General features: G+C 43.8%; 2 protein-coding genes across 2 annotated transcripts in view; both read right to left on the reverse strand.

The window, feature by feature from the left end:
- LOC144687826 (polyubiquitin-B-like) lies at positions 1 to 24,786 on the reverse strand. The gene is made up of 4 exons (XM_078554347.1): positions 24,532 to 24,786; positions 8,602 to 9,076; positions 6,663 to 6,664; positions 1 to 1,235 (listed from the first exon to the last, which is right to left on the reverse strand). Exons 2-4 carry the CDS (start codon positions 9,062 to 9,064, stop codon positions 768 to 770), a joined length of 933 nt encoding a protein of 310 aa, XP_078410473.1. The 5' UTR covers positions 9,065 to 9,076; positions 24,532 to 24,786; the 3' UTR covers positions 1 to 767.
- Positions 22,488 to 26,207, reverse strand: part of LOC144687828 (polyubiquitin-B-like) — a 9,502-nt gene continuing 5,782 nt past the window's right edge. The window contains exon 4 of the mRNA XM_078554350.1: positions 22,488 to 22,955. Coding sequence (XP_078410476.1) covers positions 22,488 to 22,955 — 468 coding nt within the window. The remainder of the gene's footprint in view (positions 22,956 to 26,207) is intronic.

Genomic DNA, 26,207 nt, shown 5'->3' on the forward strand with positions numbered 1-26,207 from the left:
TTTGTATCCAAAGAAATAACTTTATTTTCAAGTAATGTTGCATATTTTAATAAAATGAACAGCCCAGGCACATTAATTGTGTTTACAAAACACTAAGCACTCTTCCTAAAGCATTTATATATTGGACATACACATCTACTCACATAAAGTAAGCCTAAAGCAATACTTGCAAAATATTTAACATCATTGTTCATTATATACAGTTATTTTGGGTAAATTTCAGTGCATCACAAAAAGCGTCCCATTTCTCCATTTCTCATAACAACCACCTTGTGCCACAACCGAGTGGGAATAGAACCGAAAAGAATAATCCTCATGCTGTGAGCGCACCTGCATTAGGTTAACACTGACACTCACACAACCTATTTCAGAGAGGATATCCACAGACAGCAGGCTTGAGGGAAGTTGGGCCTAATCTGAATTTAGGTCCCAAAGGAAAGTGCTTAGTAATTTTTGGCCTCATGTATAAAATAAAAATGTTTTTCCATTCCTTCTTTCAAGGATACCCTCCGCTGCTTTGTCTGACATATTCCGTGTGGGCTATGAGTGCAGGCAGTGGCCTGCTTCGTAGACAGACACTAATATGTGCATGAACACCCCACTGTTATTAACAAGACAATCGAAGAGTGACAGTCAAAGTATCATTTACTTACTAATCGTGATGCTTAAACTAATAGAAATTGCATCAGTGGGAAAAAAAACCAACAGATTTTTATCGTAGTTTTTGTGTGATATCTAACACTCATTCCATATTGGTGCTGTCTTAGTTAACCACCTCGTAGACGTAGCATGAGGAAGATGGTGCTCTCAGGCTGAATATTGTAGTCGGCGAGTGTCAGACCATCCTCCAGCTGTTTCCCCTCGCACACCAGACGCTGCTGACTGGCTGGGACACCCTCCTGCCGTTGTACCCATGCTCTAAAATTCTGAACAGACTCAGAGGGAAGAACGTCATATGTAGATGTTTTCCCCTTGTCATTCTTCAGGAATATCTGCATGCGCTCCTCGTTCTTGACAATCAGCATGACCTCATGACTGGGAGAGACATTGTAGTCAGACAGCCTCCTGCTGTCCTGCAGCTCTTCAGTGTTTCCATTTTGCACCAACAGGCGCTGTCGGAAATGGGGCACCTTGGTTCTTTCATATATCATCTTCTTGAGAGCTGACACTTGGATGGAAGGGTCGATATCAAGTTCAATAACCTCACCGGTCATAAACTTCACCCGGAGTCTCATCTTGTCAAATTTCTGTTAAGAAATGAACAAGATATCAGTGACGGAGATGCTGTGTATTGTGTATCAGTCACATAATACATTTTGAACATGCAATGCATTGTCCAGACAATCATAGAATCTAGGGAACTAATGCATTGTGTAATCTGCACCTACTGTACCCCCAACTCAGTCAAACTCCTGTCAGTATTTTATTCCCAATCGGTGCAATGCTGCACACAAAGCCATGGACTGCTGCAAATACCGAGCAGCCAGCATCTATTGACAGATTAGAGCCTTTTGGATTTGAAATATGAACTCTGTTTCTCTCTCCACAGATGCTGCTAGGTCTGTTGAGTTTTACAAGCATTTTCTGTTTTAATTCTGATTTTCTTCTGTTTGTACATTGGATTTCAGCATCGCTGCCAAGGCTAGTGTTTATTCCACAAAATTAATTGCCCTTGTGAAGGTGGTGGTGAGCTGCCTTCTTAATTTATCTGTTTTGTCTGCTGTGGACCAAGTTGTAAAGAGGTGTGGAACTCAGTGGTGGTCCTAGGAGAACCCAAAATAAGTTAAGTTAACATTTCAGGTGTAAATACTTTGTGGGAATTGGAAGATATGAAATTGATCCCACTCCTCACATGTTTACCGGCTCACCCACATTCCCATATCTGCAACATTTCGATGTCATGTCTGTTTTCCAGTTTGAATAAGGCAGAAACTGAGTTAGAATTATTTGTGCAACTTATATTCTGAATTTATGTTGGAGTATTGAAGCTATCGGGTATCTGCTGCTCACACAGTTGCAATACTCGGTTTTTGCCACCAGAGTGACTCAAGTAACGTGTAACATGAGCCGTGAATGAACGGGCTTCACTTGTCGGGAGCGCTGAACATTTAAACTGCCAACAGCAGAGTTCTCTAAACCAGGAACGATGAAACTGTTCTTCGTTGTGCAGAATTCCATCACAACTTCGTTCGTTTTAGACACTGCACTCATGATGAAATTAGATTTGTCAGGCTGCCCAAAACCTACATCTGCCCTGGGAATACAGGAATGATTTATCTCACTCACATCTCTCTCACTGTTTAACTTTGGTTATATTCTCTTGCACTGTCGCCACATTGAGAGGATATTATTTTATCTTAAATTGACTGTGAGATTCAATATAACCCATTCGAGCTCCTAACATAACTTCACCCTCAGACGAATCTTACTATATTGTTTGTAAAAAGCAATGACCCTTGTAATCTTAGTTAATGAATGTTTAATGTATTATTTCGAATATTTGAACAGCCCCCGTTAGAATATCTGAGAACGGGTGTCACATAAACATTAGATCTGTGTCTCCAACAGGATTGAGTTTTTTAAATTTTCTTTCCATTCTCACCGGGTTTTAGTAATAATAATTTATCAGAAATTGCATCTGAGATTCAGAACAATGCAATTTCCACACCAGAAACAGAATATTGAAATTGCCCCGAAAGGCAGAATGAACTCACAGTCCTTGCTGGAAGCACAGGTCCAGGAAAGTTCAGCTGCTGAATAATTTCTGATGCACTTTTTCTGCGCAGTTGGTCCTTTCTGTTTCCCTTCGCACCGACTCTCAGATCTGGACGGAGTATGTGAATCAAGCTCTTTGCTTCTGCTGCTCTGTATCTTGCTCTGTGCGTCTCTCCGTTAAACAACTCTGTCTGCGCGCGTCTCCGGCTCCCTCCTCCTTTTATTCTCAGACCCGGTTTCCGAACGTCACAGCCCCGCTGTCCTCTGATTGTCGCAAATCCCCTGTTCTGTTATGAAATAAATGTGATCGGAGCTGAAGTTTCGTTTTCCGAAAACTTCCCCCCCACCCCCATGGTAGGACCTTAGAAAGTACAGAGGATCAGAGGGACCTTGGTGTACATGTCCATAGATCCCAGAAGGCAGCAGCACAGGTAGATAAGGTGGTTAAGAAGGCATATGGGATGCTTGCCCTTGTTAGTCGAGGCATGGAATATAAGATCAGGAAGTTTATGTTGGAGCTGTATAAAACGCTAGTTAGACTACAGCTGGAGTAGTGTGTGCAGTTCTGGTCACCACAGCATAGGAAGGATGTGATTGCACTGGAGAGGGTGCAGAGGAGATTCACCAGGATGTTGCCTGGGCTGGAGCGTTTCAGCTATTAAGAGAGACTGCATAGGCTAGGGTTGTTTTCCTTAGAGCAGACAAGACTGAGGGGGGACCTGATAGAGGTATCCAAAATTATGAGGGGCATAGATAGGGTAGATAGGGAGAAACCTTTCCCCTTAGCAGAGGTATCAATAACCAGGGGGCATAGATTTAAGGCAAGTTGCAGGATGTTTAGAGGGGATCTGAGGAAAACCTTTTTCACCCAGAGGGTGGTTGTAATCTGGAACACACTGCCTGAGGGGGTGGTAGAGGTGGGAACCCTCACAACATTTAAGAAATATTTAGATGGGCACTTGAAATGCCACAGCATACAGGGCTACAGGCCAAGTGCTGGAAAATGCGATGGGAAAAGTTAGGTGCTTGATGGCCAGAACAGACACGATGGGCTGATGTGCCTGTTTCCGTTCTGTATAACTCTATGACTATCAAGCACTCATTCTAACTCAGACCCTATGATGAAAGGCACTTCCTGTGACACCTCAACCATAAGGAAACAGGGAAGGGATTACAATGATATGGCTGGTATAGCACAATGGCATCTCCACATTGGCACCAGTGATGTAAATTATATAATTCTTGATTTTGTACAGATTGAGGAGTGGGTACAAAAACTGAATTTGGCCACAAAATGTCCTGTGTCCTTAGCAATGATAGATAGATAAGTGCTTGATGGCTGGCACAGACACAATGGGCCGAAGGACCTGTCTCTGTGCTGTATAACCACATGACGCTACGACTCTAATACAGTACCGTATTTCTTGGGCGGCTGCCTGAGTTGAGTTGGTTTATGTGAGATTTGGGGAGAGTGAGAGAAGGTGAAGGTGAGGTTGATGAGACCTGATTTGAATGGCAGAGCCAGTTCAAAGGACTAAATCTCTACCCCTTCTGATGTTCTTGCTTGATTTCGCAGTGCACCAATATTGTAAAAAGCTCATCAAATGAAAGATTGCTTCTATTCTGAACTGATAGTGAGGGTGATTGCAGATTGAAGTACAAATCTAGAGCTAACCCAAAGGGGCAGTGGAATCAGTTCTCCTCTTAAAAATTAAGTGAGACATTTTGGCTGAGATAATCATCTTAGTCTGATGTAGCATGTAACTGAGCTGGAGAGGCTCTCCATCAAAAGTGTGCCCTCAAAATGGCTGCTGTAATACCCTTTCCATGATCTTACTCTGATTTTCTTCCACCTTCTAGAAACAAATTAACTCTTGCAATTAAATGAAGCAATGGAGTGGGGTCTCCATATTTCCCTTTCTTTGTGCCCGGTTACCATTCCTGAAAATCAGCACCAGTTTACCAGTGGCAGTTCTTAACCGATCAGAGATTGGGAAGGTGAAGAGGAGAAAGGTGCAGGAGGCCAATCAGGATGAAGATGCTGAGAAATAAGGTGGGTCCAAACACCTCATGAGCATCAAACAGGCGCGAGCACTGATCCTTGCAGCACCCGGCTAGTTACATCCTGCCAACCAGAAAATGGCCCGTTTATTGCTACTCTCTGTTTTCTGACCATTAACCGATTCTCAGTTCATGTAAAATGTTAGCCCCATTCCCATGAGCCCCAATCCTTTGAAATAAACTATTGGGCGGCAGTTTATTGAATGCCTTTGGATAATCCAATTAAAATAAATCCACTGGTTCCTCCTCATCTACCCTGCTACTCAGAACCTCAACAAACCTCAACAAACTTTAACAAATGTATAGAACACAGTTTCCCTTTCATACACCCATGCTGACTTTGACCAATCAAATTATGATTTTATAAGTGCCCTATTATCATGTCCCTAATAACAAATTGTCGCACGTTCCTTTCTGTTGATGTCAGGTTAACTGGCCTATACTCCTTCCTGATACTTTCTCCCTTCGTTTCTTGAATAGTGGGGTTATGTTTGATCCTCCCAATCCATGAGGAGTGTTTGAGTATCTATGGAATCCTGCAAGACCCAGTGTGCCCACTATCTCTGTAGCCAGATCTTTTAAACCCTAGGAAGGCGACGATGGGTCCAGGGAATCTGTTGCCTTTTAGTCCCATGAATTTCTCTCGTACTTTTTTCAGGATACTATTAGAGTAATCCTGGGGATTTTAATTTTCATAGCGACTGGATAAAATACATCTGCTGTAGTAATGTGGGGGATAAGGTTATAGAATGCAGTCAAAAATATTTTCTAGATCAGTGTCAGCAATCAGCCACAAGGAGAAGTCCCTAATTCTGGCACTAGATAGGGAACACAATCTTGGGGCCTTCTGGGTGTGGCTCCAGAGAACAGTATCCATCCCTCTGATTATACTGTCCTCTGCCATTACCACATTCCTTCCCCACAGTTTACTCTCAACATAAATGGCCTCATGTATCATGGTGCTGTGGTCAGTTTTCTCATCCACCAGATTTTTTTATCATTCAGACAGGCAGCAGGAAGCCCATGCCTGTTAGATAAGGACAATGGCTGAGGTCCCCTGCACTGCACGATTGTGCTACGCTGTCTATATTCCTATTTTCTTATCCGCCTTGTGTCTCCTTACTAACCTGACCCGCAGCCACACCCTCCTGTCACTGACCACTAATTAGACACTATGCGGCACTGCGTAACCTAAGGAGTGTAACTGCCTCTTGGATGAAGTGTCCAGCTTACAGTCTTCCTCCCTAATGCCCCACAATGCCTGCATCTCGAATTGAAGCTCGACAACTCGGAAGTTGAACTTGCTTGAGGTTCAGACACTTACTGTGAATGTGGTTGTCAGCAATTGCAATGCTGTCCACAAACTCCCACATGCTGCTGTTGTGGCAAAGCACCTGCACTGCCATCACTATCTAACCCAGTGTCAGCTGTGCCTCAGTTCATAGCACCCTCGCCTTTGAATCAGAGGGTTGTGGGTTCATGTCCCACTCCCGGAAACCAAGAACTGTGATTGTACTCGAAAGAGTTGCAATCTGTGACTGTTGATAAACCGAAAGAATCTAACCCAGTTTTATTTATTTCATTAATTAACATTTATGCATTCAAACAATTAGCTTAGTTTTTTAACCTTTACGATATAGTTTTAAGTGATTGGTATATTGATATTTATCTGTAAATTACCCATTTCCTCCCCATGCTGTGATGTCACTTTGTGAAAGCAACAAAGCCCTGAGTTTACCAGCTCTTCTGGCCATTTATGAAGAAGTCATTGGCACCACTCTAACAAAAATCAACTGCTCTGATCTGAGAGCCTCTTGTTGAATCCTTTGGCTGCATTGAGTTTCTGGAATGTCTCAGTCACCAGGGTGTCCCTGACATTATGCCACACCTCCAGCATTGCATTGCAATGTGAGTGTGGTCTCTCATGATTCACCTTTAGCACTGCATGAGAAACCACCGTCTCCACTGGCTGCATGAGATGTATGCTCACGAAATATTGATCTGTTAAAGCCTGTACCCTGATATCTTTGCGTTTGGTTCCTTCACCAAGGAAGAGGTTTTTGTCCCCTCCAGGGAGAGACAATTGTTTCCCTGTCATTTCCTCCCAGTTCTGTCTGCTCCCTGGTGCTCCGTGAATCACTGACTGATAACCTTCCACCTCAGTAATTCCCTTCTCTCAAGTAAGTGCATCGGGACAGGTGTTTGAATAAGCAAGTTGTCTCTTGGAAGTTTCCAGTATTCCAAACTGGGATAATTAGAAAAGCATATTTTCTTACTTATTAAATGTGACCAGTGTGAACTTAATTTTTGCAAAATTGCTGCCTTAGTCACAGAATGACAAAATCACACAGTGCAGAAGAGGCCCTTTGGCCCATTGAGTCTACACCGACATGGGAGAAATGCCCGACCTACCCACCTAATCCCATTTACCATAATTAATACTCTTAGTTGATCGCTCAGTAAAGAATCAATACAGACATGATTAGCCAATAGTTCTGTGTTGTAAATCTTTATCATTCTCACAAAAACCTGATTGTTTGATATTTTTACCCAAAGCTGTGATGCTGTGAGAACCATTGAGATTGTCCAGTCTGAGCATGTGCAGACTGAATGTTTTGGTACAATTTGTTCATCGGCTCGCCGGCTGCCTCCGTTCCTGATCCCATCAGGGCCTAAAATTCCTGCCCGGATTCTCTAACATATCATGTGAAAGGCCACAGAAGATCAACTGGGACAATATAATTAATATAATTAAACAGTGGAAAATATGGGCTGGTGATCTGGGCTGGTGTGATTCTTCAATATTGTCCATAAGTGTCTCATTCATAGCTGATTCTCCCATCACCACTTGTTAGGGTAAATGATCATAACCTGGGTTTAAATATGCATCCCGGATGGAATGCAGGGAAAGCCACAGACAATACAAACAGATAGAAACACACATTCCAATTTTTATTAAAATGGACAACTTTACTTTCAAATCACATTGGGTATTTTGGCAAATACAATGTGCAGGCCTGACATCCTCTGCTCTTACACAACACTAAGCACCCAGATTAAAGCATTCCAATGTTAAACACATACAATTTTCCAAGAACACATTAAGGTTAAAGCAATTACTTGTAGATGACCTTAAGTCATTTTAAAATGAAGCTGGAAGACACTCATTGTTGATCCTTTGGAATTTTTGGCATGGCCCCTCCTATTCAGTGAAAGAGCTTCGGAATTGCCACATCAGCTAACTAATGGTCCCTGAGAGTGAGAAGGTGGATTCGTACTGAATGAGAGGCAAGTTTGGAGCTGTGGATCAGGGACTGGATCATTATTGGCCTAAATCTTCAGTAGAATCTTGAAGAGTAACAGAACATACTTTTGACCAATGATCGGCCAGGATTGATGTGAATCAATGTATCACGAGTCAATGATCAGAATGGAACACGTTGCATTAGCAGTCCCCCCGATTCCTTCTATATTATTAATTAAGTTGCTGACTCTTGTAAAAATTGTGTCCAATGTCTTGTACCAGCATCTTTTCTCGGGTGAGAATGCAGGAAGGTGACCTGCACCCAGGCCTCAGTTGGGATCATTCCCTAGTCAGACATTATCTGTTGAACAAAGTTCCTGTTGTTATGGGAACTGGGGCAGACAGGAATAAGATTCAAAAGTATCATGGACAAGTCAGTGACTGTGCAACCTGGGACTCTTACTAACTGCAGCTGAGAAAACAGGAGTATATGAAAAAATTGATCAATTGAGGCACTATAAATAATTTACTTCTGTACTAGCTAGAGTTCATGGTATAAACCGCTGCAAGTGCAGGTTAACCACCTCGTAGACGGAGCATGAGGAAGATGGTGCTCTCAGGCTGAATATTGTAGTCGGCGAGTGACCGACCATCCTCCAGCTGTTTCCCCTCGTACACCAGACGCTGCTGACTGGCTGGGACACCCTCCTGTCGTTGTACTCGTGCTCTAAAATCCTCAACGGACTCAGAGGGACGAACGTCATATGTAGATGTTTTCCCCTTGTCGTTCCTGAGGAAAATCTGCATCCGCTCCACGTTCTTGACAATCAGCATGACAGCATCGCTGGGAGAGACATTGTAGTCACACAGCCTCTTGTTGTCCTTCAGCTCCACAGTGCTCCCATTTTGCACCACCAGGCGCTGTTGGAAATAGGGCACATTGGCTTTTTTGTATATCAACCTCTTGAGAGCCGAGATTTGGATGGAAGTGTCAACATCAAGTTCAATATCTTCACCGGTCAAAAACCTCACCTGGAGTCTCATCTTGTCAAATTGCTGTTAAGAGATGAACAGGATGTCAGTGATGGGGACACTTTATATCACGAGTCAATTGCTAAGAATGAATGAAAGAATTTAACACGCAAGACGCATTGTCCCAGGCACTGGCTGCAAGCGCAGAAGCTGAGGGGAAACTGTTGTGTAAATTTCATCTGCAATAATAGCAACATCTGGCTTCTTACATGATACCTGAATCGCCGAGACACCAATCTTCACAAACTCCTCCCTTCCAGCCAGACAAAAAGCACCAGATTCACATATCTGTTCCCCTGCTTGCATTTGACTTTGTCTTTGCTGCTCTATGCTGACTTGTTAAAATATTCAGAAACCCCCGGGGATCTGCGTACTGAGCTGCAATGCTAGCATCTGTCTGAAGTAGCCCTCAGTGTGCTGTGTAATGTGGCACAGTCTGAGTTTGGGTTCATGGGGAGATAAGAACATGGGCTTGGAAATTCTGTGGGTTTCTCTTGATCTTGCACCATAGCTTCAGCAATTCATCAATGGAGTCTAAGAGAATGGTTGTAAATGAAGGAAAATGACTGTAAGTTTCACCTTCAAATTAAAGGAACCATTTGTATAACTCTCTAAACCAGAAGACAGGGCATCCGCAGTCCAGTAGGAAAAAAAAAGTACCCTATTGTTGAGTAGAATTTTCTCTTTTGATGCCAGTGGTCTATGAATGGAATCTGCACAGTTATGACAGACCAAGCAGCAGAGAGTTATTCTGTCCAGAAATGCTTCCTCTCAGAATCAGACTTACATAATGCATTCTATTGAAAAACAAGAAACTACTTTGCTGATATTAGATAATGAATGGGTAATGCATTACTTCAAATTTCCATCTTTAAAATAGCAGACAAAGGGGTGGCACATAAACATGTTAAGTTGTTATTGCCTTGTATTGTCTTCAATAACTCACAGGCTATGCTTTTTAAATTATCCTGACCCAGTTCAGAGAATATTAAGAACTTATTTTAAATGGTGAGTTTCATTCAAAATGACTTATTTTAAAACCCAGAATTAGAATATTGAAATTTCTAAATAAAAGACAGGATACGTGACAATCTTTGCCGGAAGCACAAGTCCAGGTGAATCAGAAGAAATTTGAGCTGCACAATGGGGAGAGATTCACTTCCCTGCACAGTTTGTTTTCTCTGTGTTTCTCCACACCGGCTCTCCAATCTAGAATAAGGGAATAAAATTCTGTGTGTTTCTTGCTCCGTCTCTTCTGTGTTTCCCACCGTTAAACAAGTGAGTGAGTGTCTGGCTCCCTCCTCAGTCCTTTTATTATTATTGCTGGTTTCTGAACGTCACAGCCTTGTTGCCCTCTAATTGCTTTGAACAAACAAGAGAGACCAGAGCTGGTTTCATTTCCCAAAGCCTCCCCTCAGAGTCTGGGAAATTACCTGACAGGAGCAGCAGGAATGCACCTTGCTACAGGTAACAGGTACTGAATTCCGAGTTATCTCAGTTTCAGATTCCTCTCTGGTGCCACAGTCATAAACAACAAGAGCAGAATCAGCTGAGCGGTGAGTCAGAGGCCTCACTGCCTGTTTGAAGCTGTGGGCAGGGCTTGAACAATACAATGTATAAAGATACAGTGCATCAGACCAGTCAGTTTAATTATCTAATGAAAAGAAATTGGCCTCAAATTGCAGGGGTCCTGCTCCACGAGTACAAGTCAAATTTGTGGAATGTCTACGAAATGGCTTTTTGGAGCAGCTTGTGGTGGAGCCCACTAGGGGACAGGCAATTCTCGATTTAGTGATGTGTAATGAGGCAGATTTGATAAGGGAGCTTAAGGTGAAGGAACCCTAAGGAGGAAGTGACCATAATATGATAGAATTTACCCTGCAATTTGAGAGGAAAAAGCTGGAATCAGATGTAACGGTATTACAGTTGAATAAAGGCAACTGCAGAGGCATGATGGAGGAACTGGCCAGAATTGACTGGGAGATGAGCCTAGCAGGAAAGACAGTGGAACAGCAATGGCAGGAGTTTCTGGGAGTAATTTGGGAGACATAGCAAAAATTCATCCCTAGGAAGAAGAAGCATACTAAAGGGAGGACGAGGCAACCATGGCTGACAAGGGAACTCAGGGACAGCATAAAAGCGAAAGAGAAAGCATACAATACGGCAAAGAGCATTGGGAAACCAGGGGATTGGGATGCCTACAAAGACCAACAGAGGACAACTAAAAAAGAAATAAGGAGGGAGAAGATTAAATATGAGGGTAAACTAGCCAGTAATATAAAAGAAGATTGCAAGAGTTTTTTTAGATATATAAAGGGTAAGAGAGAGGCAAAAGTGGCCATTCGGCCGCTGGAAAATGACGCTGGATAAGTAGTGGTGGGGAACAAAGAAATGGTGGAGGAACTGAATAGGTACTTTGCATCAGTCTTCACGGTGGAAGACACGAGTAACATCCCCAAAGTTCAAGAGGGTCGGTGGGGCAGAGGTGAGTATGGTGGCCATTACCAAGGAGAAGGTGCTAGGAAAACTGAAAGGTCTGAAGGTGGATAAATCACCTGGGCCAGATGGATTACACCCCAGAGTTCTGAAGAAGATAGCTGAAGAGATAGTGGAGGCGTTAGTGGTGATCTTTCAGGAATCACTGGAGTCAGGGAGGGTCCCAGAGGACTGGAAAATCGCTAATGTAACCCCCCTGTTTAAGAAGGAAGTGAGGCAAAAGACAGGAAATTACAGGCCGATTAGCCTGACCTCGGTCATTGGTAAGATTTTAGAGTCCATTATTAAGGATGAGATTTCAGAATACTTGGAAGTGCATGGTAAAATATGGCAAAGTCAGCATGGTTTCATCAAGGGGAGGTCATGCCTGACAAATCTGTTAGAATTTTTTGAGGTGGCAATGAATAGGTTAGACAAAGGAGAGCCAATGGATGTTATCTACTTGGACTTCCAGAAGGCCTTTGACAAGGTGCCACACAGGAGGCTGCTCAGTAAGATAGGAGCCCATGGTGTTAGAGGCAAGGTACTAGCATGTCAAGAAGATTGGCTGTCTGGCAGGAGGCAGAGAGTGGGGATATGGGGGTCCTTCTCGGGATGGCGGCCGGTGACTAGTGCAGTTCCTCAGGGGTCAGTGTTGGGACCACAACTTTTCACTTTATACATTAATGATCTAGATGAAGGAACTGAGGGCATCCTGGCTAAGTTTGCAGATGATACAAAGATAGGTCGAGGGACAGGTAGTATTGAGGAGGCGTGTTGGCTGCAGAAGGATTTGGACAGGTCCGGAGAATTGGCAAAGAAGTGGCAGATGGAATACAACGTGGGTAAGTGTGAGGTCATGCACTTTGGTAGGAAGAATAGAGGTATAGACTATTTTCTAAATGGGGAGAGAATTCAGAAATCTGGAGTGCAAAGGGACTTGGGAGTCTTAGTCCAGGATTCTCTTAAGGTTAACTTGCAGGTTGATTCGGTAGTTAGGAAGGCAAATGCAATGTTTGCATTTATTTCGAGTGGACTAGAATATAAAAGCAGGGATGTGCTGCTGAGGCTTCATAAGGCTCTGGTCAGATCACATTTAGAATATTGTGAGCAATTTTGGGCCCCGTATCTCAGGAAGGATGTTCTGGCCCTGGAGAGGTTCCAGAGGAGGTTCACGAGAACAATCCCAGGAATGAAAGGCTTAACATATGAGGAACGTTTGAGGACCCTGGGTCTATACTCAATGGAGTTTAGAAGGATGAGGGGGGATCTGATTGAAACTTACAGAATACTGAAAGGCCTGGATAGAGTGGACGTGGGGAAGATGTTTCCATTAGTAGGAGAGACTAGGACCCGAGGGCACAGCCTCAGAGTAAAGGGAGGACCTTTTGGAAAAGAGATGAGGAGAAACTTCTTTAGCCAGAGAGTGGTGAATCTATGGAATTTGTTGCCACAGAAGGCTGTGGAGGCCAGGTCATTGAGTGTATTTAAAACCGAGATAGATAGGTTCTTGATTTGTAAGGGGATCAAAGGTTATGGAGAGTAGGTGGGAGAATGGGGTTGAGAAACTTATCAGCCATGATTGAATGGCGGAGCAGACTCGATGGGCCAAATGGCCTAATTTCTGCTCCTATGTCTCATGGTCTCATGCTGTTAGGTAGAACAAAACCCCTTTCCCTTTCCAATCACAAGGCCAAGGGGTTAATGTCACTTCGATGTCATGGTGGATACTCAGAAACTGTAAGACTGCTTTAGTGGACAGATCCATCCTCATCTTTGCTACGTTTATGATATCTGAAATCCCTCTGTGACTATTCTCACATGATCCTTTTTGCTGCTACTGTGGACTCGAGCTTCTATGCCTCCCATATTCCTTTGCTGCCCCAGGTAAGAAGGACAAGGTTTGTGACATGTAAACCATCTCCACCAATCAATACATTTTGATTGTCTTATTCTAAAAGAAAACTTAATATTTTGTCAAATCCCACGTGTGCACACCCCGGTTGAATTACAATTCATCCTCAGACCCTTCCTCTAGTATCGACATGGTGCATCCTGTGTAATTTCAGCCGAGGTAGAGACAGGCTGTTCAGATCAGTGTTGGAAATTTTTGTCAAGCTTTGCATTAGCACTGATCCTCCAGCTGTACACCACTCCACTACTCGTGTTCTGATGGGGGTTCTAACCTGTATCTTAACCTCTCCTCCTCCACCAATGGAAACAGCAGCACAGCCATATCACAGCCATATCACAGCCGTAATACAGCCATGCCACAGCCATATCACGGCAATATCGGAGCCATATCACAGCCATACCACTGTCATATCACAGCCATATCACAGTGATACCTCCTCCGGATGTTCCCAGCATCACCGATACCAGTCTTCAGCCAATTGAATTCACTCCACGTGATGTCAAGAAATGGCTGAAGGTACTGGACACTGCAAAGAGTATGGGCTCTGATAATATCCTGACAATAGTAATGAAAACTTATGCTCTAGGACTTGCTGTGCCCCTAGCCAAGCTGTTCCAGTACAGCTACAACAGTGGCATCCACCCAGCAATGTTGAAAATTGCCCAGGTATGTCCTGTAAACAAAATACAGGTCAAAACCCACTGGGCATAAGACCGCCCCATCAGTCTACACTTGATCATCAGTAAAATGATGGAATGGGTCATTAACAGTACTATCATGTGGCACTTGATTAGCAATAACCTGCTCACTGACACCCAGTTTGGGTTTGGCCAGAGTCAGTCAGCTCCTGACATCATTACAGCCTTGGGTCAAACATGGACAAAAGAATTGAAGAGAAGAAATGAGGTGAGACTCACTGCCCTTGACATCAGGGAAGCATTTGATTGAGTGTGGCATCAAATAGCCTTAGCAGGACTGGAGTCAATGGGAATCAGGGGGAAAGCCCTCTGCTGGTTAGAATCATACCTAGCACAAAGGAAGATGGTTGTGGTTATTGGAGGTCAATCATCTCAATTCCAGTACATCACTGCAGGAGTTTCTCAGGGTAGTTCCTCGGCCTAACCATCTTCAGCTGTGTTATCAATGACCTTCCTTCCATCATAAGGTCAGAAGTGGGAATGTTCGCTGATGATTTCACAATGTTCAGCACCACCCGTGATTCCTCAGATACAGAAGCAGTCCATGTCCAAATGCAGTAAGACCTGGACAATATTCAGGGTTGGATTGATAGGGGCAATTAACATTCACACCACACAAATGCCAGGCAATGACCATCTCTAACAAGAGAAAAACTAACCATCGCCCCTTGATATTCAATGGCATTACCATCGCTGAATCCCCAACTATCAATATCCTGGGGGTTACCATTGACCAGAAACTGAACTGGATTAGCCATATCAATACTGTGGCTCTTATAGCTGGGAATTTTGTGGAGAGTAATTCGCTTCCTGACTCCGCAAAGCCTGTCCACCATCTACAAGGCACAAACCGGGAGTGTGATGGAATACTAATCACATGCCTGGATGAGTGCAGCTCCAACAACACTCAAGAAGCTTTACGCCATCCAGGACAAAGCAGCCAGCTTGATTGGCACCCCACCCACAAATATTCACTCCCTCCACCACTGACGCACAGTGGCAGCAGTGCGTACCACCTAGAAGATGCAATGCAAGAACTCACCAAGCCTCCTTACACAGTACCTTCCAAACTCACGACCAATACCATCTAGCAGCAGACACAGGGGAACAGCAGCACCTAGAAGTTCCCCTCCAAGCCACTCACTATCCGGACTTGGACATATATCGCTGTTCCTTCACTATTGGTGGGTCAAAATCCTGGAACTCCTTCCCTAATAGCGCTGTGGGTGTAACTACACCACATGGATTTCAGCGGTTCAAGAAGGCAGCTCACCACCACCTTCTCTAGGACAATTAGGGATGGGCAATAAATGCTGGACTATCCAGCGACACCCACATCCCATCAATGATAAAAAGAAAACCACAGCCATATCACAGCCATACCACAGCCGTATCACAGGCAGACCACATTGCCAGCACCGACAGCCATGAAGGCAAATTGGAGTTATAGTTCTTTAAAAGACTCTGTTGAGCTCCTCACTGTGACATAATCTTTAGCTCCTCTTGTTTACAACTACGATCACCATCAGGTCCACACGGGATATGTTTGGTCCACAAGATGGGAGTCTCCTTCGCTTGGTCTGTTCCCCGTCTAGGAATGGTGGGTTCTGATACACACTTTGTCTCAGGGACTACCCTTTTTGCTGACTCTGCTGGGACATCAACCCCCTAAGGAATATATAGTTTCCTGGATGGAATTTACCTTGCCATTTGGACCGACACAACTGGATATAATTATCAGGTGGGCTCATCAGCATTATTCTCACTAAGATAAAAGCAAAATACTGTGTATGCTGCAACCTGAAACAAAACCAAAAACTGCTGGAGAAACTCAGCAGGCCTGACAGCATCTGTGGAGAGAAAAAGCCAACATTTCGAGTCCAGATGAGTCTTCATCTTCAGTTCTGAAGAAGAGTCATCTGGATTCGAAACGTTGGCCCTTTCTCTCCACAGATGCTGTCAGATCTGCTGAGTTTTTCCAGCAGTTTTTGTTTTTGTATCATTATTCTAACGTTGTCTCCTGGGTTGTTTACTCACACATTTTTCTATTCACAACTCTCCCCAATTTGTCTCAAAGTGACAAATGAGAAATGTCTAAGGGCAGAGTAGTTTCAGACTCTGACATAAGTATTTTCCATTGAAACTCTCTGATTAAACATATTGCATTTCCTTCCTTCATTCATCATACTTATTGCCTTCGTTCCAACTGTTTGGGTAGCCACCTTTAATCGCTCCATGGTTTTTCCACACGTGTACCCTCCCTGACTCCCCAGGAATCACTTGGCGTTTGTTAAATGCGATATCGTGGTCACTAAAGTTGAACCAATCAAAGAAATAGCTTTTCTAACCTGGATTGCCAAAATACACAGGTTGACCTCTTCCAGAATATGGATGGCTATTAACAGGTGGCTGATCTTTAATGTTTGGGCCCATATCTTCGACTGACCGTCAATCCAGATTTTTCTGAAAAATAAAACAAAATACACCAACCTCTGTGGGCGAAACTTTTCTTTTGGACACAGGTGAGTAGTTAAGGGTTAACAAAATTGCCTTTCTCTTCTGTGGCCTCTATTAACCCTATCAATTCTGCATAGGAGTGAATCAGCTGAACCCTCTCCCTTTGAGCGCTGCCTTTGTAACGCATACCTCTGCTGGCATTTAGCCTTCCTGGGCAGGGCTGGCTCCCAGATTCAACTCCTCCTTCCGCATCCCCTCGGAGGTGGTTCTTCTGGATCTCATTATTGGGTCTGTGGGCCTGATGCTGGCTGCTTATCCTTTTGAAAATGTTCCCCCTTAAATAGCTTCACCTGATTAATATGAAACCACGTATCCCACTTCGTAAGTTGGACAGCATACACCATTGGGCTGGCTTTATCCACAATGCTGTATGGCCCCTTGTATACAGATTCAAACAGACCAACTCTCGCATAATTTCATGCCTTAACCTGCTGACCTATATCCCACTCTTGTGGTTTGGATTTTTCTAGGAGCACTTTATTAACACAATGCGGCCTCCCTATGTTCCCTGCAGCCTCATCGTGGAGGCCTTGCAAGGCCTGCTGGAGGTTTGGCACAAACCTTTCCTCAGTAACTTCTCTGAACTGACTCTCAGTTAAAGTGGGCACCCACAGGTGTTCTACAGGGGGTTCTGATGGGTCTTCCTGTAAGCAGCTCATGTGCAGAGTGTCCGGTTACCTTGGTTTGACCTGCCCTGATACTCATAAGCACTGGCAGTAGATTTTCATCCCATTTCTCTCCTTGGGCCATTAACTCTTTCCTCAGTGCTGCTTTAATAGTGCGATTCATGCGCTCCACTATCCTGGATGATTGTGGACTGTAAGTCACATGCGTCTTCCCCTCAATTCCTACCAGAACATTGTGGGCCTTCATCCAACCTGATCCGAATATTCCGACACGGTTCCCATCGAGCCATCCCCTCCCCTAGGGCGTAAGGTGGCCCACTTGACCAAGGGCTGTTAAACTGAGACTCAGAATAAATAAATGTGTGAAATGCTCCCGTGTCCACTAAATATTTTCTGCCCTGATAGCTCAGTAAAGAATCAATGCAGACACGATTAGCCAATAGTTCTGTGTTGTAAACCTTTCTCGTTCTCACGAAAACCTGAGTATTTGATATTTTTACCCAAAGCTGTGATGCTGTGAGAACCATTTAGATTGTCCAGTCTGAGCATGTGCAGACTGAATGTTTTGGTATAATTTGTTCATCGGCTCGCCGGCTGCCTCCATTCCTGATCCCATCAGGGCCTAAAAATCCTGCCCGGATTCTCCGACACATCATGCGAAAGGCCACAGAAGATCAACTGGTTCAATATAATTAATATAATTAAACTGTGGAAATTATGGGCCGGTGATCTGGGCTGGTGTGATTCTTCAATATTGTCCATAGGTGTCTCATTCATAGCTGATTGTCCCATCACCACTTGTTAGGGTAAATGATCATAACCTGGCTTTAAATATGGATCCCTGATGTAATGCAGGGAAAGCCACAGACAATTCAGACAGATAGAAACACACATTCCAATTTAAAATAAACAGTTTTACTTTCAAATCACATCGAATATTTTGGCAGAAACAACGTGCAGGCCTGATATCCTTTGATCTTGTAAAACACTAAGCACCCAGATTAAAGCATTCCAATGTTAAACACTTACAATTCTCCAAGAACACTTTAAGGCTAAAAGGAATTACCTGTAAAAGTTATTTTAAAATGAAGAAGGCAGGCAATCATTGTTGATCTTTATATGGGGAATATTTGGCATGTCCCCTCCTATACAGTGAAACATTTTTGGAATTGCCCCATCAGCCATCTTATGGTCCCTGTGAGTCAGGAGGTGAATTAGTACCGAATGAGAGATGAGCTTGGAGCTGTGTACTCATTAGGATCTCAACCAATATTAGTTTCACTCTTCAGAAGAATCTTTAAGGTTAACAGTACATGCTTTTGACCAATGATCAACCAGGGTTGATGTAAAATGGTTCTGTACATCCTGGCACCGGCAACAAGAGAATCCCAGTGACCCAGTGCACTGGGACTTTTGAAGATGATGATAATTTCCTGCTTCTGCCCCTTCTCATCACCCCCATCCTACTATCTGGCATGAAATGCAAACTGCAGATGGTGTAACCATGGACCTCTTGCTTCCCACCCTTGCCCCTTCTTCGCCTAACCTTCCACTTCTGATTTTGTGATTTCTGATACCCTAGAACTGCCCACTTACACAGGCACAGCAGCCCAAGGAGCAAGAGAGAGAGCAGCAGCCACAGCACTGATGAAGAGGTCCTATCCACTTAACCTGGTGCTCAGATACTGCCGCTGTGCACAACTTTTAGAGGCCACTACAGATTTAGATCAGCATGTGGTGAGTCACCAGGCATGAGTGGCCTGCAAACAGGCCAGGGGCAAAGGATGGTTTGTTTGTCAGCTAACTGGAGGGTGAGGTCACAGACAAATGTTACTGCAGTGGACTTGGTGAGGATCTCGATGGGACAGCATACAGGAGAATACTAAGGGGCATGCACACTGAGGTACTGGGTACATTGGGTGGCCTGGAGCAGGAGCACAGCCTCCCTATCACTGTCAGGGAACATGGAGGGGTCTGACACCAAGTTGGCAGAGTTTACGGTTCAAAGCTTGCCCTCTCCGCAGCCACTACTCCATCTCTATCTCACGTTGCAGACCCAGGGGCACTGGCACAGAATCACAGAATTATTACAGTGCAGAAGGAGGCCATTTGGCCCATCATGTCTGCACCGGCTCTCTGAGCATTTTAACTTAGTGCCAATCTCCTGCCTTTTCCCTGTAACCCTGCACATTGTTTCTATTTAAATAATCATCCAATGCCCTCTTGAATGCCTTAATTGAACCTGCCTCCACCACTCTTCCAGGCAGTGCATTCGCTGTGTGAAGAAGTTTATTCTCACCTCACATTTGCTTCTTTTGCAAAACACTTTAAATCTGTGCCCTCTGGTTCTCGATCCGTTAAGGAGAGGGAACAGTCTCTCCCCATCTACTCTGTCCAGTCCCCTCATGATTTTGAAAACTTCTATCAAATCTCCTCTCAGCCTTCTCGTCTCCAAGGAAAACAGTCCCAACTTCTCCATTCTTTCCTCATAACTGAAGTGTCTCATCCCTGGAACCATTGCCGGTGCCTTATCAATTTTAAGTACCGACAGCTTATCCAATACCTCCTCCTTATCAATTTTTAACTCTAGTGACTGAGTTTCCTCCTCTGTCACCATGGCCTGGGCAGCATCTGCCTCGTAGGTAAAGACAGATGCAAAGTATTCATTTAGCACCTCAGCCATGCCTCTTGCCTCTATGTGTAAATGCCCTTTTTGATCCCTAATTGGCCCTACTCCTCCTTTTACCACCCTTTTACTATTGGTGTGCTTATAGAATACTTTGGCATTTCCTTTTAGTTAGCTGCCAGTCTTTGTTCATTATCCCTCACTGCTTCTCATATTTGCTTTTACACATCCCTTCTGAACCTTCTGTACTCAGCTTGGTTCTCAGTTGTATTTGCTGCCTGATACCTGTTGAAAGCACACTTTTTCTTCTTTAACCTAATTTCTATTTCCTTTGTCATCCAGGGAGCACGGGATTTGTTTGTCCTACCCTTCCCTTTTGAGGGAACATGCCTTGACTGTGCCCAAACCTTCTCCTTTTTGAAGGTAGCCCATTGTTCAGCTCCTGTTTTTCCCACCAACCTTTGGTTCCAGTCCATCTGGTCCAGCTCTGTTCTTGCCCCAATGAAGTCCGTTCTCTGTCAGTTGATTATTCTTATTCAGGTTTGACCAATGTCATTTTCCACCATCATCCGAAACCTTATGATACAATGATCACTGTTCCTTAAATGTTCCCCCACTGTCACTTGATCTACTTGGCCCACCTCATTGCCAAGAACGAGGTCTAGCAGTGTCTCGTTTCTTGTTGGACTAGACACTTCGTGCTGCAGGAAATTGTCCTGAACACAATCTAGGAACGTTTGTCCCTCACTGCCCCTTACACTACCACTATCCCTGTCTATATACGGGTAATTAAAGTCCCCCATTTAATCTACACTACGATGTTTTCACCTCTCTGTAATTTCCTTGCAGATTTGTTCCTCAATATCCTTCCCATTAGCTGGTGGTCTGTATATTACTCCGAGCAATGTAATTGCACCTTTCTTATTCCTTAGCTCTAGACAAAATGAGTCTGTCCTTGATTCCTCTGATACAACCTCTTTCTGCAGTACTGCAATACTCTCATTCACCAAAAATCCTCCTCCTTTGTTCTCTTTCCTATCTTTTCTGAACACCTTCTAATCAGGAATATTTAACACCCAGATCTGCCATTCCTTAAGCCAGGTCTCCATTATCGCCACAACATCGTAATCCCATATGACAATCTGTGCCTGTACCTCCCCAATTTTATTAACTATACGCCGTGCATTCACAAACGTGCAGTGTAACCCTGATTTTGTTTTCATTACTTGCTCCCTTACTCTGACTCCATCTATTAACTTAGTATTCTCTTTGTCTTTTCTTAATTCTATCAACATGGAGAAAGGGTAATCTTTTCATTTGTAAATTTAAACAGTATTTGCTATAACTGACACTGCTGTCCCCATACCTGTTGCAGCCTTTGTGTGGACAGGGCACCAAATCCTCCGTCTTCCCTGTCAGAATACAACAATACTCTGGAAAATCCAAGAATCCCAGAAACAATCCAGAGTACCTCCAGACACTTTACAAATGCAAAAGTTCCTCATGTTAGCTTTCCTGCAACTTGGGTGCTTGGCCCTTCAAAGAATGCGAGTGCTAGACCCATCTTGTACCTCTGCAACTGATGTTTGCAGGCTGCTGTATGAATATGTTGTCTGGGCCTGAGTGAACCAAATTCGATATAGCTGGTGTCACATCAGTAGTTGGACTGGGTGACAACAGGACAGCGTCGATTCACAGCTCACATGTAGGGGAAACCCTGGGTGTGCTCTTTTACGAATGGAACTCCGTACAGGAAGCAGCCGCAGCCAAATGGTATATGGCATGACTAAAATGAATTCTATGCTATTTGTGTTTGATGTGTCTTGATTAGGCTCCTTGACATTGTCAGCAGCTGCCTCAATGCACTGAGGCTAATCTGAATCTGGTCCCTAATGAGTCCTCAGTGTATCAATCAGAGTTATTTCCTTAAAACTCTTGGTTTGGTTAAATCAAATGAAAATGGTTTCAGATGTTGATCGTGACGTAACATACATAGATTCATGGACAATTCACATTTACAAATTTTCACAAGGCAGAAACAACACAACAGCATTTAGATTTGTATCCAAAGAAACAACTTTATTTTCAAGTAACGTTGCACATTTCAATAAAATGAACAGCCCGAGCACATAAATTCTGTTATTACAAAAGACTAAGCACAATGACTAAAGCACTTATATGTTGGACATAGACATCTACTCACATAAAGTAAGGCTAAAGGAATGCTTGCAGAACATTTAGCTTTATTGTTCATTATATACACTTATTTTGGGCAAATTTCAGTGCATCACAAAAAGCGTCCCATTTCTCCATTTCTCATACCAACCACCTTGTGCCACACCCGAGTGGCAATAGAACCGAAAAGAATAATCCTCATGCTATGAGCGCACGTGCATTAGGTTAACACTGACACTCACACAACCTATTTCATAGAGGATATCCACAGACAGCAGGCTTGAGGGAGGTTGGGCCTAATCTGAATTTAGGTCCCAAAGTAAAATGTTTAGTAATCTCTGGCCTCATGGATTTTTATCGTAGTTTTTGTGTGATATCTAAAACTCATTCCATATTGGTGCTGTTAACCACCTCGTAGTCGTAGCATGAGGAAGATGGTGCTCTCAGACTGAATATTGTAGTCGGCGAGTGTCAGACCATCCTCCAGCTGTTTCCCCTCGTACACCAGACGCTGCTGATTGGCTGGGACACCGTCCTGCCGTTGTACCCGTGCTCTAAAATCCCGAACAGACTCAGAGGGAAGAACGTCATATGTAGATATTTTCCCCTTGTCATTCTTCAGGAATATCTGCATGCGCTCCTCGTTCTTGACAATCAGCATGACCTCATGACTGGGAGAGACATTGTAGTCAGACAGCCTCCTGCTGTCCTGCAGCTCTTCAGTGTTTCCATTTTGCACCACCAGGCGCTGTCGGAAATGGGACACCTTGGTTCTTTCATATATCATCTTCTTGAGAGCTGACACTTGGATGGAAGGGTCGATATCCAGTTCAATAACCTCACCGGTCATAAACTTCACCCGGAGTCTCATCTTGTCAAATTTCTGTTAAGAAATGAACAAGATATCAGTGACGGAGATGCTGTGTATTGTGTATCAGTCACATAATACTATTTTGAACATGCAATGCATTGTCCAGACAAGCATAGAATCTAGGTAACTAATACATTGTGTAATCTGCACCTACTGTACTCCCAACTCAGTCAAACTCCTTTAAGTATTTTATTCCCAATCGGTGCAATGCTGCACACAAAGCCATGGACTGCTGCAAATAGCGAGCAGCCAGCATCTATTGACAGATTAGAGCCTTTTGGACTTGAAATATGAACTCTGTTTCTCTCTTCACAGACGCTGCTAGGTCTGTTGAGTTTTACCAGCATTTTCTGTTTTAATACTGACTTTCTTCTGTTTGTACATTGGATTTCAACATCGCTGCCAAGGCTAGCGTTTATTCCCCAAAATTAATTGCCCTTGTGAAGGTGGTGGTGAGCTGCCTTCTTAAACCGCTGCAGTGTGTATGTGGTATAGGTCCCACAAGATGCCTCACTTGCTTAAATACAACTTTGATGTTCAGGGCAGTCACTCTCACTTCTAGAATTTATCTGTTTTGTCACCTTTGGATCAAGTTGTAAAGAGGTGTGGAACTCAGGGGTGGTCCGAGGAGAACCCAAAATGTGATGAGTTAACATTTCAGGTGTAAATACTTTGTGGGAATTGGAAGATATTAAAATGATCCCACTCCTCACATAATTCGCCGGCTCACCCACATTCCCATATCTGCAACATTTCGATGTCATGTCTGTTTTCCAGTTTGAATGAGGCAGAAACTGAGTTAGAAATATTTGTGCAACTTATATTCTGAATTTATGTTGGAGTATTGAAGCTATCGGGTATCTGCTGCGCACACAGTTGCAAAACTCGGTTTTGGCCACAAGAGTGACTCAAGTAACGTGTAACATGAGCCGTGAATGAACGGGCTTCACTTGTGGGGAGCGCTGAACATTTAAACAGCCAACAGCAGAGTTCTCTAAACCAGGAACGATGAAACTGCTCTTCGTTGTGCAGAATTCCATCACAGCTTCGTTCGTTTTAGACACTGCACTCATGATGAAATTAGATTTGTCAGGCTGCCCAAAACCTACATCTGCCCTGGGAATACAGGAATGATTTATCTCACTCACATCTCTCTCACTGTTTAACTTTGGTTATATTCTCTTGCACTGTCGCCACATTGAGAGGATCTTATTTTACGTTAAATTGACTGTGAGATTCAATATAACCCATTCGAGCTCCCAACATAAATTCACCCTCAGACGAATCTTACTATATTGTTTTAAAAAAGCAATGACCCTTGTAATCTTAGTTAATGAATGTTTAATGAATTATTTCGAATATTTGAACACCCCCGGTTAGAATATCTGAGAACGGGTGTCACATAAACATTAGATCTGTGTCTCCAACAGGATTGAGTTTTTTAAATTTTCTTTCCATTCTCACCGGGTTTTAGTAATAATAATTTATCAGAAATTGCATCTGAGATTCAGAACAAAGCAATTTCCACACCAGAAACAGAATATTGAAATTGCCCCGAAAGGCAGAATGAACTCACAGTCCTTGCTGGAAGCACAGGTCCAGGAAAGTTCAGCTGCTGAATAATTTCTGATGCACTTTTTCTGCGCAGTTGGTCCTTTCTGTTTCCCTTCGCACCGACTCTCAGATCTGGACGGAGTATGTGAATCAAGCTCTTTGCTTCTGCTGCTCTGTATCTTGCTCTGTGCGTCTCTCCGTTAAACAACTCTGTCTGCGCGCGTCTCCGGCTCCCTCCTCCTTTTATTCTCAGACCCGGTTTCCGAACGTCACAGCCCCGCTGTCCTCTGATTGTCGCAAATCCCCTGTTCTGTTATGAAATAAATGTGATCGGAGCTGAAGTTTCGTTTTCCGAAAACTTCCCCCCCACCCCCATGGTAGGACCTTAGGAAGTACAAAGGATCAGAGGGACCTTGGTGTACATGTCCATAGATCCCAGAAGGCAGCAGCACAGCAGATAAGGTGGTTAAGAAGGCATATGGGATGCTTGCCCTTGTTTGCCGAGGCATGGAACATAAGATTAGGGAGGTTATGTTGGAGTTGTATAAAACGTTAGACTACAGCTGCAGTAGTGTGTGCGGTTCTGGTCACCACAGCATAGGAAGGATGTGATTGCACTGGAGAGGGTGCAGAGGAGATTCACCAGGATGTTGCCTGGGCTGGAGTGTTTCAGCTATTAAGAGAGACTGGATAGGCTAGGGTTGTTTTCCTTAGAGCAGACAAGACTGAGGGGGGACCTGATAGAGGTATCCAAAATTATGAGGGGCATAGATAGGGTAGATAGGGAGAAACCTTTCCCCTTAGCAGAGGTATCAATAACCAGGGGGCATAGATTTAAGGTAAGGGGCAGGATGTTTAGAGGGGATCTGAGGGAAACCTTTTTCACCCAGAGGGTGGTTGTAATCTGGAACACACTGCCAGAGGGGGTGGTAGAGGTGGGAACCCTCACAACATTTAAAAAGTATTTAGATGGGCACTTGAAATTCCACAGCATACAGGGCTACAGGCCAAGTGCTGGAAAATGCGATGGGAAAAGTTAGGTGCTTGATGGCCAGAACAGACACGATGGGCTGATGTGCCTGTTTCCGTTCTGTATAACTCTATGACTATCAAGCACTCATTCTAACACAGACCCTATGATGAAAGGCACTTCCTGTGACACGTCAATATAAGGAAACAGGGAAGGGATTACAGTGATATGGCTGGTATAGCAGGATGGCATCTCCACATTGGCACCAGTGATGTAAATTATAAAATTCTTGATTTTGTACAGATTGAGGAGTGGGTACAAAAACTGAATTTGGCCACACAGTGGCCTGTGTCCCGAGCAGTGATACGTAGATAAGTGCTTGATGGCTGGCACAGACATGATGGGCCGAAGGGCCTGTTTCTGTGCTGTATAACCACATGACGCTACGACTCTAATACAGTACAGTATTTCTTGGGCGGCTTCCTGAGTTGAGTTGGTTTATGTGAGATTTGGGGAGAGTGAGAGAAGGTGAAGGTGAGGTTGATGAGACCTGATTTGAATGGCAGAGCCAGTTCAAAGGACTAAGCCTCTACTCCTTCTGATGTTCTTGTTTGATTTGACAGTGCAGCAATATTGTAAAAAGCTTGTCAAATGAAAGATTGCTTCTATTCTGAACTGATAGTGAGGGTGATTGCAGATTGAACTACAAATCTAGAGCCAACCCAAAG

The sequence above is a fragment of the Cetorhinus maximus genome, chromosome 12 (genome assembly GCF_964194155.1).
Source record: "Cetorhinus maximus chromosome 12, sCetMax3.hap1.1, whole genome shotgun sequence".
In the NCBI taxonomy this organism is placed as follows: Eukaryota; Metazoa; Chordata; class Chondrichthyes; order Lamniformes; family Cetorhinidae; genus Cetorhinus; species Cetorhinus maximus.

Excerpts from the sequence above, each read along its gene's own strand:
- LOC144687826 (XM_078554347.1), bottom strand. The coding sequence starts at position 9,064 with ATGAGACTCCAGGTGAGGTTTTTGACCGGTGAAGATATTGAACTTGAT.